The sequence below is a fragment of the Saccopteryx bilineata genome, chromosome 4, assembly GCF_036850765.1.
Source record: "Saccopteryx bilineata isolate mSacBil1 chromosome 4, mSacBil1_pri_phased_curated, whole genome shotgun sequence".
Classification (NCBI taxonomy): domain Eukaryota; kingdom Metazoa; phylum Chordata; class Mammalia; order Chiroptera; family Emballonuridae; genus Saccopteryx; species Saccopteryx bilineata.
The window spans coordinates 217,893,649-217,908,214 of NC_089493.1; the positions used below are offsets into that span (position 1 = coordinate 217,893,649).

The 14,566-nt window shown below is 37.2% G+C and overlaps 1 protein-coding gene across 1 annotated transcript in view; it reads left to right on the forward strand.

The window, feature by feature from the left end:
* Positions 1-14,566, forward strand: part of ADGRV1 (adhesion G protein-coupled receptor V1) — a 729,252-nt gene that overhangs the window by 271,856 nt on the left and 442,830 nt on the right. The window contains exons 75-77 of the mRNA XM_066273806.1: positions 4,463-4,580; positions 5,385-5,556; positions 13,510-13,752. Coding sequence (XP_066129903.1) covers positions 4,463-4,580; positions 5,385-5,556; positions 13,510-13,752 — 533 coding nt within the window. The remainder of the gene's footprint in view (positions 1-4,462; positions 4,581-5,384; positions 5,557-13,509; positions 13,753-14,566) is intronic.

Sequence of the window (14,566 nt, forward strand, 5' to 3'; positions counted from 1 at the left end):
TGTTCTCCCATTGTATGGGTTGTCTTTTTATTTTGTTAATGGTGTCTTTAGCTGTGCAAAAGCTTTTTAGTTTGATATAGTTCCATTTGTTCATCCTGTCCTATATTTCACTTGCCTGTGGAGATAAATCGGCAAAAATATTGCTACAAGTTATCGGAGTGTTGACTGCCTATGTTTTCTTCTAAGATGTTTATGGTTTTGTGACATATTTAAGTCTTTTATCCATTTTGAGTTTATTTTTGTGAATGGTGAAAGTTGGTGGTCTAGTTTCATTTTTTTGCATGTACCTGTCCAATTTTCCCAGCACCACTTATTAAAGAGACTGTCTTTAATTTATTGTATGCTTTTACCTCATTTGTCAAATATCAGTTGTCCATAAAGGCGTGGGTTTATTTCTGGATTCTGTTCTGTTCCATTGATCTATGTGCCTGTTCTTATGCCAGTACCAGGCTGTTTTGATTACAATGGCCTTGTAGTATAACTTGATATCAGGAAGTGTGGTACCTCCCACTTTATTCTTCATTTTCAAAATTACTGAGGCTATTTGTGTTTTTATTATTTCATATAAATTTTTGGAATATTTGTTATATCTTTGAAGTATGCCATTGGTATTTTAATAGGAGTTGCATTGAATTTATAGATTGCTTTGGGTAATATAGACATTTTAATGTTTATTCTTCCTATCCATGAACATGGTCTATGCTTACACTTGTTTGTATCGTTCTTGACTTCTTTCTTTAAGATCTTATAATTTTCTGAGTACAAGTCTTTTACCTCCTTGGTTAAATTTACTCCTTGGTACTTTATATTCTTTGTTGAAATAGTGAAGGGTATTTTTTCTTAATTTCTCTTTCAGACAGTTTATTGTTGGTGTATAAAAGTGCCAGTGATTTCTGAATATTAATTTTATGATATATCCTGCCACCTTGCCCAATTCATTTATCAGGTCTAGTAGTCTTTTGATACTTTAGGGTTTTCTATGTACAGTATCATGTCATCAGCAAATAATGATAATTTTACTCTTTCTTTTCCAATTTGGATGCCTTTTATTTCTTCTTCCTGTCTGATTGCTGTGGCTAGGACTTCCAGAACTATGTTGAATAAGAGTGGTGAAAGGGGGCACCCCTGCCTTGTTTCTGATCTTAAAGGGATTGCACTTAGTTTTTGCCCATTGTGTATGATGTTGACTGTTGGTTTGTCATAGATGACCTTTATCATGTTGAGATATGTTCCATGTATTCCTACTTTGCTGAGAGTTTTTTTTTTTATCATAAATGGGTGCTGGATTTATTTTACCAAATTCTTTTTCTGCATGTATTTGTATAATCTTGTGATTTTAATTCTTCCTTTTGTTTATGTGATCAATCACATTGATTTGTGAACGTCGTACCAGCCTTGCTTTCTCGGAATGAATCCCACTTGATCATGACGTATGACTTTTTTAATGTATTGTTGGATCTGGTTTGCTGATATTTTGTTGAGAATTTTAGCATCTATGTTTATCAGGAATATTGGGCTATAGTTTTCTTTGTTTGTAATTTCTTTACCTGCTTTTGGAATGAAGATAATGCTCACCTCATAAAGGAGCTTGGAAGTCTTCCCTCCTCTTGAATTTTTTGAAATAGCTCGAGAAGGGTATATGTTAGTTCTTTTTTGAATGGTAAATTTTGCCTGTGAAGCCATCAGTTCCAGGACTTTTGTTTGCTGGAAGTTTTTTGATAACTAATTCTATATCATTTGTTGTAATCAGTCTATTTAAGTTTTCTAATCCTTTCAAATTAAATTTTGGAAGATTGTAAGCTTCTAGGAATTTCTCCATTTCACCTAGATTATCCAATTTTTTGGCATATAGATTTTCATAGTATTTTCTTACAACCCTTTGTTTTTCTGCCATGTCAAAATTGTTATTTCTCCACTTTTTTGTTTGTGACAGAGACAGAGAGGGACAGATAAGGACAGACAGACAGGAAGGGAGAGAGATGAGAAGCATCAATTCTTCGTTGCAGCACCTTAGTTGTTCATTGATTGCTCTCTCATATGTGCCTTGACCGGGGGGCTATAGCAGACAGAGTGACCACTTGCTCAAGCCAGCAACCTTGGGCTCAACCTGGGGAGCCTTGCTCAAACCAAATGAGCCCGCACTCAAGCTGGCGACCTCGGGGTTTTGAACTTGGGTCATCCACGTCCCAGTCTGACGCTTTATCCACTGCGCCACTGCCTAGTCAGGCTTTACTTTCTCCACTTTCATTTCCAATTTTATTTATTTGAGTCCTCTTCCCCGTTTTTTGTTTGTTTTTTTTTGATGAGTCTGGTTAAAGGTTTGTCAATCTTGTTTACCTTTTCAAAGAACCAGCTCTTGATTTCATTGCTCCTTTGCATTTTTTTTAGCCTCTATGTGATTTATTTCCACTCTAATCTTTATTATTTCCTTTCTTCTACTTCCTCTGGATGTTATTTGTTGTTTTTCTAGTTCTTTTAGGTGCAGGGTTAGGTTGTCTTTATGAACTTTTTCTTCTTAAGGTATGCCTGTAATGCTATGCACTTTTCTCTCAGGACTGCTTTTGCTGTGTCCCATAGATTTTGGGTCGTTTTCTGCTCATTTTCATTTGTTTCAAGGAAATTTTTTATTTCTTCCTTAATTCAGGCGAAACACTTTGTAAGTATATGATTGTCTACTACATGGTAAACCTGGAAGTAATACAAAATAATATTGAAAAGTAAAATGTAATTGAAAAATATAAATGGCTTCTGAAACAAACAAAAAACACATCGTTTTCCTGTGGCATGGGCCCACATCATGAATACATGATGTTCTGAGGTGCCAGGGTAGAATTTAATGAATTTTCAATGTCCATTAGCTCAGAGTTAGTTAATCAAGCTATAAATCTATACTTTTACAATAAACGGAAAACGTTTAACATACTTAAGTCTATGTTCTTCCTCTGGAATATACTTAATTTAATCATACAAGCACACAATTGCCTATTGAAACCTCATTCTGAATTTCCCAACCATTTTCTTTTCTTTTTTTATTAAGTGAGGGGCAGAGAGGCAGAGACAGACTCCCACATGCACCCCGACCAGGATCCACCTGGCAAGCCTACTACTGGGGCATGCTTTGCTTATCTGGGGCTAGTGCTCTGTTGCTTTGCAACTGAGCTATTTTAGCTCCTGATGCCAGGCCATGGAGGCATGCTCAGTGCCCGAAGCCCACCTGCTCAAACCTTTTGAGCCATGGCTACTGGAGAGATAGAGGGGGGGAGAGAGAGAGAGAGAGAGAGAGAGAGAGAGTGAGTAAAGGTGAAGAAGCAGATGGTCACTTTTCTTGTGTGCCCTGACTGGAAATTGCACCTCAGACATCTACACACCAGATTGATGCTCTACTGCTGAGCCAACTTGCCAGGGTCCCCAACCACTTTCAATAATCTGTCCCCAAACTCTAAGATCACATTATCAAGAAAGTCTTTTTATCTGTTGGGAAATAAACTAAAACTATTTTCTTTTGTTCTGTTTTTGGACCAATGTAATGTATAACTTTTGTACATTTTAGTGTATATATTACAATAGCTTAAAAATGGAATGAGTTTTTTTTAAGAGTTCCTTATGTACCTTATAAAATCTTTGGTGATAATTTGCGATTTTCCTGTGAACTCATACTGTATTTCTTTAAGTGGGATAGCTTGTCTTGTCAATACCTTATACTAATTAGAGTGTTGGGAAGGCCGTCTCATGATTCTTCTCTACTCTGCTCTTTTATACGAACATTTATAAGTTTTACACAGTGGTTTAGAGTTTAATGTGACACTATGAGAAAACAGTGCACTATTTCAGTGTTGTGTGAACTCCATGTTTTAAAGATTAAACACAATTTTGTAATGGAGTGATGCCTGTAACCTCAAGTGTTGTTCAGAGGGGTTTCTTTCACTCAGAGTTCCTGAGGAGTCCTTTAATAGTTGTTTTTCTTTGGGGCAAATAACTGACAGTGGTAACATAAATGGTCTTTTGGTTGACTGTCTTAAAGAAAATAAATCAGTAAAATGGAGTTCATTTTTTAAATTAAAATTTATTGAACACTTACAATATGCTGACCACTGCTCTTCACACTGGGGATACACTAGTGAATACAGCATTGTTGTTCTGGTAGAACTTATACTCTGTGAAGTACTGACTTTAAATAAAATATGTAAAATGTTAAGAACTATGAGATAGAGTCTCATTGGAGAGAGATGAGCATGTGTCTCAGCGTGGGGAATAGAATTTGATGTTTTCATTCTTCTAGTTTTCTGTTCTTAAAGTCTTAGGCACCTTGATGTTACCATTTTATTCTAGCCTATTTTTAATAAAGATCTTTAAAAACTGTAGCTCCCCTCAGTCATTATGCCATGTGAGCTGGAAAGATCAGTGTAGCACTGGAGACCTTTTGAAGTCATAATATTCTAGAGCCCTGCATTTTTATTTCCAGGAAGTGATCTTCAGAATGGCATCATCAGATTCAGTGAGGAATCTCAGAGCGGGCATGAGCTGGGGGAAGGAGCTGATAGGAACAGGGTGCATCTTACTGTCACAAGGCAGCCAAACAGGTATGTCTATGTACGTGTGGAAGATCTAATGGCCTGCACATCTATATTTGAATTCATAAAGTGGGAAAGGCAGATCACATGTTGATAGAAGGTAGTGTGGAATGTTGTATGTCCGTGTTCACATGCTCTAGTTCTTAGTCTGTGACTTAACACATTTGGTTTATGAGTGTCACTTAGGGCTATCATGAATATTTTGTACTTCATAAAGTACAGATTATGTAAGTTACCACATCACATTTACTGTTGTCTGATCACTCTGCATGCACAAATCTTTACTGTTAGGGAGATCTGGAGTACCATAATTTTGCTTGCAACTTAATATTGTGGAGTACATACCTTCTGAATACACATCATATACATGCACTAGGTATACATACATCTGCATGTATATATACCACCTTTTCCATCCTCGGATGTAAATAACCTCTGAAAAATGGAGATCATGTCTTGTCCTTTATTTTTATAACAACCATTTTTAGCAATAGTGTTTTTCCTATAAAAGAATTCTTGTTAAAAAACAAGTGAAGAATGTTTATATGAAGGCAGATTTTTTTAATGTTATTTTAATATTTCTGGTATACAGTAAGCATAATAGGAAGAAAATTATTATTTATTTTCACATTCTTGATATGCAATCATTCAATAAATACTTTTTCCACATTGAATAGAGTGAGATCAAAGAATGCCACGTAAAATAAGTGCTGTGCTTTGGATGAAGTGCACATAGGTGCAATGATAAGACTTTCTGCGTTAAGCACAGGGGTATTGTACTCCATTGCTGTATGAGTTTTGTTTTGTTCCTAGGGCCTTTGAAGATGTGAAGGTCTTTTGGCGTGTGACGTTGAACAAAACCGCGGCTGTGCTCCAGAAGGGTGGTGTGAACCTGGGGGATGAACTCCTCTCTGTGTCAGGGACCACAACCTGCACAGCAGGCCAAACAAAGTGCTTCATCACCATGCAGCTCAAACCAGGGAAGGTAAGGGATGAGGAGGCATAGTGTTGTCAATTTCTAATTTTATTTCTTTAGAATTAGCATTTTAAAGCCTCTTTATTATAACTTGTACATTGGTTATGTGAAGATTCTTTTTTTTTTTTTGTATTTTTCTGAAGCTGGAAACGGGGAGAGATAGTCAGACAGACTCCCGCATGCGCCCGACCGGGATCCACCCGGCACGCCCACCAGCAGCGATGCTCTGCCCACCAGGGGGCGATGCTCTGCCCCTCCGGGGCGTCGCTCTGCCGTGACCAGAGCCACTCTAGCGCCTGGGGCAGAGGCCGAGGAGCCATCCCCAGCGCCCAGGCCATCTTTGCTCCAATGGAGCCTTGGCTGTGGGAGGGGAAGAGAGAGACAGAGAGGAAAGGGGGGGGGTGGAGAAGCAAATGGGCGCTTCTCCTGTGTGCCCTGGCCGAGAATCGAACCCGGGTCCCCCGCATGCCAGGCCGACGCTCTACCGCTGAGCCAACCGGCCAGGGCTGTGAAGATTCTTTGTGTCTTGTCTAACTGTAATGTCTAAATCTCTTTACTTGACAGACTTCAGAAATGCTTTTATTAGAGAATTTTTGTAAGTAAGTTCATTACTGTACACACTTAAAACTAATACATGTTATACGTCAACTATACCTCAGTTTTTAAAAAAGTTTATCAGTTTTCTTTGTTTCTGTTTCTTGTCATTTCCACGATTCTTCTGGGCCCACCTGCTCATTATGTGAATGATCCCTTGGGTGATTTGCAGCCAAATAGTATCTCTGATTACTCTGAATATTAGTGTTTTGCTTTTATTATATCTATAGATTTGATCATATTTTATCTATAGATTTCATCATAGGGTGAAAAGTCTCTCATCTTCTATTCTTGTGTAGTTAGAAAGTTAAGTTTTGATTAAGAGGCAGAGAGGCCATGCTCGGTGAGTCATTGGATAAATTATTTTTTTTATTTTATTTTTATTTCATTTTATTTTTTTAATATATTTTAAGTGAGGAGGGGAGACAGAGAGACTGACTCATGCATGTGCCCTGACCGGGATATACCTGGCAACCTGTGTCTGGGACTGAGGCTCGAATCCATTGAGCTGTCCTCATTGACCAGGCCAGCGCTCAGACCAGCCGAGCCACACTGGCTGCGAGAGGCAAAGAGAGAGTGAAATGGGAGAGGGAGGCAAAGAAGCCAATGGCCACTTCTCATGTGACTGAGGATTGAACCTGGGATCTCTGCATGCTGGGCCAATGCTCTGTCCACTGAGCAAGCTGGCCAGAGCCAAGCTTTGGAGAAATTTCTATTGGTTCATGTTGCACATGGCACCCACAAGACAGGAATTCCTCCTCTTTCCAAAGGATCTGCGTTATTCAAATGGTATTGGTCACTGATGACCTAATAGAGCTTTTGTCACTTAGTAATTATGTGTGGCAATTTTTAAATTAAGTGAGAGGTGAGGAGGCAGAGGCAGACTCCACATGCACCCTAACCGGGATCTACCTGGCAAGCCCCCTACTGGGCAATACTCTGCCCATCTGGGACCGCTGCTCCGTTGCTCAGCAACCAAGCTATTTTAGTGCCTAGGGCGAGGCCACAGAGTTGACTTAAGCACCCAGGGCCAACTTGCTGAAATCATTTGAGCCGTAGCTATGGGAGGAGAAGAGAGAGAGGAGAGAGAGAGAAAGAAGGGGTAGGAGAAGCAGATGGTCACTTCTCCTGTGAGCCCTGACCAGGGATCAAACCTGGGACATCCACATGCCAAGCAAATGCTCTACCACTGAGCCAATCAGCCAGAGCTGGCTTTTCTTTTTTTTTAATTACTGTTTTATGGTACTTTAATGTCTAACAAGCACCCAGTAGTATTTGCTTTGTGTCCACTAAATTTATTAAACTCAAATATTTAATACAAAAACTAGTCATAATATTATGAATGTTCAAAAATATCATAGTTTCTTTGTACATGGTAAACACTTAAACAGCAGAAATAGTATGCAAATACAATCACAGTTGATCTTGGAAAATGCTGGGGTCAAAAATTCCTTCTAACTTAAGTCGGCATTCCACATCTGAGGATTCTTAATAACAGATCAAAAATATAAGAAATGATGACATCAGATCATTTACAGCAAAATGGTGGGATCTTGATAACATTATAAGGAGTGAAATAAGCAAATCAGAAAAAAACAAGAACTACATGATTCCATACATTGGTGGAACATAAAAATGAGACTAAGAGACATGGACAAGAGTGTGGTGGTTACCAAGGGGGGGGGGAGGGAGGACATGGGAGGGAGGGAGGGAGAGAGTTAGGGGGAGGGGGAGGGGCACAGAGAACTAGATAGAGGGTGACGGAGGACAATCTGACTTTGGGCGAGGGGTTTGCAACATAATTTGATGACAAAATAACCTAGACATGTTTTCTTTGAATATATGTACCCTGATTTATTAATGTCATCCCATTACCATTAATAAAAATTTATTAAAAAAATATATATATATATAGTTGATGCTTGAACAACACAGGTTTGAATTGGGTAGGTTCACTTATATATAATTTTTTTGTAAAGTCTCAAATTCAACTAATTTTATTTACTTACTAAATGCTTTTCTTTTTGCTACTCAAATATAGTAGTCAAGTCATATCACTGCAAGTCCTGTTAAGCTGGTCTTTTGTCTTTTCATTTTCTCTAGAAGCTTATTGGCTTTATAACAATTTTTCCTGATCTAAGCCATCTAATCCACTACTGTCCAAGAATTATTTTTTTCATAAGAAAGTTTTAGAACTAGAGATGTGTATAAGACTTAATGGTTGTTGGTGGTGTTGCTGTGGACCATCTTGGTAGTGATAGAGTTAGGAAGTAAGTTTTAAAAGTACTGAATTTCATCCCTGGCTGGGTAGTTCAGTTGGCTAGAGTGTCATCCCCATATGTCAAGGTGGTTGGTTTAATCCCCAGTGAGGACACATACAAAAAGCAACCAATGATTGCAAAACTACATGGAAAAACAAATCAGTGCCTTTCTTTCTGTGTCCTTTTCTCTCTTCTCCCCCTTCCTCTCTTTTTCTGTAAAATCAATCAATAAATAAAAGTTAAAATATTGAATTCCGTTGATATTTTCTGATTTAACATATCATATTGTATTTTACTTTTCTGGAATGGGAATTTCATTAGCCAGTAATACATCCTATCACACTGAAAAGTAGAAACTGAAATGCCAATATTGAAAACATTTGCTCATCTTATTCTACTTGGAAACACTTAAATCCTCTTCTGTGTATTTGTTCAAATAGGGTTATGCCTTCCTCAAGCCCCACAGACCCCACATTTACTATTAATAGTTCTCCCTTAAGGACTAGTCAAAATATCACTTCCTCCATGTTGCCTCACCTGATACCTCCAGTTAGATTTCTTAATTCTCTGAATTACAAAGACCATCTGTACCTTTCTTATGGAAGATATCAGTTTTATTCAGGGTCAAAATTGAATTTTATCTTGACTATTGAACTCTCAGCTGCTTGAAAGTTAAAACATGGTAATATGAATCTTTGGGTCCTCCCATTGTCCTCCATAAATGTGTTACGTACATGTTACTGAAAATTCTATTGTGCATTTTATCTGAAGTAAGATTTTTGGTAAATTAGGATCTGGGAAAGATCTCACTAGACTTCAAATATTTTGAAAATTGTGCTTTAATACTGTTTGAAGGGGGTTTCTACCTGCAGCAGAGAGAGAGAAAAGAAGAGAGTCAAACAGGTAGGTGTTTACAGACTGAAAACAAGGGAAACAGGGACGTTGGAATGCAGGTGGAGAAGAGCTTGCCCTCCTTGCAGGAAAACACTGAGGAAATTCCTAGGTACTAAGAATATTGTTAAGGTTTGAGAAAATACAGTAGGTAATATGTGGGATGCTGTGTGTACATATATATATTTCCTAATGTGAGAAGTGAGCCTATATCCACGTAGTTTCATTTTGGCAATAGAAAGAATTTGGTCTCACCTCTTACATCTTTCTAATGATTTTTCAAATCATAGAGCTGAGTTTTATCCTGCAGCTAATTTTCAAGGCATTTGTTCTCATCTTCTCAGCTGTTAAAGGGAAAGATGTAGGCAAGAGCAATATACATTCCAGTTGCAGTAAGAGGGAAGAAAATTATATTCCCAGAAGAATGGAGAAATATATTTTTAAAAAGTAGTAATAGCCTCTAATATGCATTTTAATAAATTACTTTTTTTATTTTACTAGAAGAAAACCTATTGCTCATTGGTACAAATTCTTTGTTTTGTACCCAATAAACTAATACCTAGCTGTATAAGTAAAGCTGCTTCTACAGCCATGTTCTTCTGTAGTGGACTGTGAGAGATTGTTTGGAGGTCCTGGCAAAGCAGTACAACTATTTCTTGACTTTTGATATAAGAACCATCTTTTTATTTTTTATCAAAAGATACTGCTATTCTGGGGGGTTGTATGGTGTTTAAGAGTTTGGGCTCCGATGATAGAAGACCTAGGTTCAAAACTCAGCTCTTCTGCTAATTAACTAGATGATACGGGTTACTTAACCTTCCTGAGCCTCCCAGATGTGATGGTGTTAATAATAGGGCTGTTAGATTAAATTAGATAATGAATGAAAGGTTCTTCACACAGTTCTTGGCGAGGAGTTGACCCTTCAGTGGAAAAGGTTGGTGTAACTATTATTCACAATGGATGGGAATGGAGACTAGGGTGGTTTAGTGATTGAGCAGTAGCTACATCAAAACTAGAGATAGGGGCGTTACAGCATCACAACGCAGCAAACACTACACATTCATTTATTGAATTACATCACTGATTAATGATGGGCCTAAACCAGGGGTCCCCAAACTTTTTACACAGGAGGCCAGTTCACTGTCTCTCAGACCATTGGAGGGCCGGACAATAAAAAAAACTATGAACAAATTCCTATGCACACTGCACATATCTTATTTTAAACTAAAAAAACAAAACGGGAACAAATACAATATTTAAAATAAAGAACAAGTAAATTTAAATCAACAAACTGACCAATATTTCAATGGGAATTATGCTCCTCTCACTGACCACCAATGAAAGAGGTACCCTTCCAGAAGAGTGGCGGGGCCGGATAAATGGCCTCAGGGGGCCGCATGTGGCCCGCGGGCCGTAGTTTGGGGACCACTGGCCTAAACTCAATCCAATGTCCTGACGCTCAGCTCATAGTTTTTCTACTCAATCGTATCTCTGATTGTCATCTCAACAGTTATTCAGTACTTTCATTTTCAACTTATGCAGTATTTAAGTAACTTTTCCTAGTCAACTACTGGGCTAAGATTAAAACTTGTCTTTTGGACTTCCCCTTTCTTTGCTGTTGTAGCTAATGGTTCTATATTAGCAAAATGTATCAAGATAATAGCTAATTAGGAAGCACAATCTTAACCCACAAAATCTGTTTAAACTAAACATATTGTTTAAATATGTTACAAGTATTTAAAAAAAATAAGTAAGGCCCTGGCTGGTTGGCTCAGCGGTAGAGCGTTGGCCTGGCGTGCGGGTGACCCGGGTTTGATTCCCGGCCAGGGCACATAGGAGAAGCGCCCATTTGCTTCTCCACACCCCCCCCCCCCTCCTTCCTCTCTGTCTCTCTCTTCCCCTCCCGCAGCCAAGGCTCCATTGGAGCAAAGATGGCCCGGGCGCTGGGGATAGCTCCTTGGCCTCTGCCCCAGGCGCTAGAGTGGCTCTGGTCGCGGCAGAGCGATGCCCCGGAGGGGCAGAGCATTGCCCCCTGGTGGGCAGAGCATCGCTCCTGGTGGGCGTGCTGGGTGGATCCCAGTCGGGCGCATGCAGGAGTCTGTCTGACTGTCTCTCCCTGTTTCCGGCTTCAGAAAAATACAAAAAAAAAAAAAAAAAAGTAACAAAGATATGGATTAATTATTACTTTAATGGCTACTGAGCAAATATTTTACCCAGGAAAAATAATTTTATACTAGTTGGACAAAACTCATCCTGGAACACTTCTGACCTAACTAGGAAAGGAACTTGCAGGCATTTACACAGGAAATAGATTCTTGTGAGGTCTCTAGTCATATCTAAGTCTAGAGAGGTTTAGATATGATCTGTGGGGTTTGGTTTCACAATATATTTCAATATGTTCAACAATATATTATTTAAATAGTGTATTTCTTTATAAGACGGGAAGATTCTTTTTGTGTGTAGTCAGATTATGTGGTGGTACCCATCTATATACTGTTCAATTTTAGATGGTTCTTTATTTAGATTATAGCATATTCTTTTGACTCTTAAGTGTTTATCAGTAATGTTCTAATCATTATCACAATGAGAAGAAATATTTTACTGGAAAATAAAGACAAGAGTCTATGTTGTAATATAATCAGTTGAAAAATAAAATAATGTAATGCTGAAATAATTAGTTCAATGAAGCTATTGTGACTTTAATTCACTTGGCCATTAGGGAATGATAGTTCTTGAATAAAGATACTCATAATTTCCGAGTGTTTCAGATTAATATATTTCCAAAATTTGTTTCTAAGGAGTGGGAAGAATACAGTTATCTTCATATTTCAGTAGTTACTGCTGTAGAATTGTAACGAATGGCATGTGCCATAGGAAATCTAAACATATTTCTTCGGATTATAAAGGAAGATTAAGTTCAGTTACAGTGTGACTAAGATATGACTTATTCTTGGATAATACTAAAGAGTGTATTGTATTATTTCATGACATAAACAACATGGTAAGTCACCTTAAAATTATCACAAAACAACCCTGGACAGTTAGTTTAGTTGGTTAGAGATCTCAATACACCAAGGCTGTGAGTTTGATCCCCACTCAGGACACGTGCAAGAATCAACCAAATGATTGCATAAATAAGTGAATAACATATTAATGTTTCTCTCTTCCTTTCTCTAAAGTCAATAAAAACGATTTTTAATTGTCACAAAACAAATGAGGCCCTTGCTGATAAATTAAAACATTGTATTATATCAAATAAGGCAATGGCAAATGCAGTTGAAAATGCATCAGCTTAGTTTGAGTTAAGACAGAAATCTAGCAATGCTGCTAAAATATTTAGATTATTGTCTAAGAGTGAGTAAGTAAAAGCAGGTGATTGGTAGTATATCCTAAAATTGAATGCAGGCTTTAGAAAATAAATTATTTGAGATTATTGAGAAAGAACTGAGGTAATAAATGAGCAAACTGTAATCAACAAACTAAATTAGACTTATTTGATACTGAAGTTTGTAAAGTACATAAAATTACCAAATTGACTCTTATCGATATTTGGTCATGTTATGTTTAACTTTTTAAAAAGAAAACCTTACTGACAAAGTGGAAGCTCTCTTTTTTTCCTCTGTACAGTGACATTCTCCAACTCCATGTTCTGCCCTGTTCCCAACCCAACCCCTCCACCTGAGCCAACTTGTCATGGCATTTTTAAATCTTTAAATAAATATCCATTAGTGATATGTAGTAAGTTGTGTGTAATTTTTAACTTTACATTTATTGTATCATACTAAACATAATACACAACTTGATTTTTTTCACTCATTATCATGTTTTTAAATTCATCCATGTTGAAAAGTATTAAAATAATTCACTCCTTTTAACTGTTAAATAGCATTTTATTGTATGAGTATATTTTATTTATGCTTTTGCTTATTGAAGTACATTCACATAAAGTGGTCTTCTGTCATTGATTTTCTAGTGAGGAGTTTATCCAGGGAGAATAATGGTGTTTCTTAAAGAAACACCATTCTTTTAGTCCTAAAAGAATATAAATTCTGTGATAATCTAACATAAGAATTTAATTCTATAATTATATAGACTGTATTCTAAATATACATTTATTTCTGTAATTATATGTATGAATAGTACTAATTCTTAGCATCAGAATTACCTAAAAATAGAGATATATTAATATCCTTTTTTTCCTTTTTTTCATCATCAGATACCACAAGTTGAAATGTATTTTTTTGTGGAACTGTATGAAGTAACTGCTGGAGCAGCAATAAATAATAGTGCCAGATTTGCACAGATTAAATTATTACAGAGTGATGAACTGCAATGCCTCATGTATTTTCCTGTGGGCTCTCGGCTACCGGTGGCTCAGAGAAAGGCCACTTTAATCAGTTTGCAGGTGGCCAGAGATTCAGGGACAGGACTAATGATGTCTGTTAACTTCAGGACCCAGGTAAGCATGGGATACCTATTAACATAAAACATGAGATTTTCTTTTTTAACCTATAGCATATGTAAAGAAATGAAGAATAATTGTGATGTTATTTTCTTATGATGCCACCATAATTCACATTTTATTTATTATATGAGCTTCATCCTTGAAAGAGTTCAGTTTTTTTCATTTAGATGATGTTTCAAAATGATAGTCTTTTGTATTTTTCTTTCTTTTGAAAAAGCTAATTGTGCAGTGACAACTTCTTGCATAGATCTGCTCTGTAAGATCTCTAGAGAGTTAACATCTCTGCACAGTGGAACTCTCTACGACCAGAAACAGAAAGTAATGGTCTTTTACTGTTGATAGTTGAACTAGTTGAAAATCTTCTCCAGAACTTCAAACGCTAACTGATCTTTATGTTTCTCTAAATTTGTAAGTTCATGTGGTGTTACTGCCACTTTTCATATCCATCTCATTAGGTGACATCAGGTGAAAGAGGGAACTAGGTAGGTTCCCAGAGATTCCCAAGAGCAATATTATATAACATGAAGTGATTGGATCCAAGATTGGTTCAGACAAAATCATACACCTTTCCAGTGTTATTTTTTAGTTTGTTTTAGCAGCAAAATTTTCCTACATTAAACCAAAAGTGTTACCTACTCTATTTAAAGCATGATTGTAGGAATTGAAACTTGCCCCCCCTCTCTCTTTTTCTTATTTTTCTTTTTGACTCATATAACTCGAAGACACCACAGTTTAGAAACTGCCATTTCAGATAGTGCCACCATTTCCCCTGTTTGAAAGATTCCAAACCTCATGGTTCTTTAGGCCT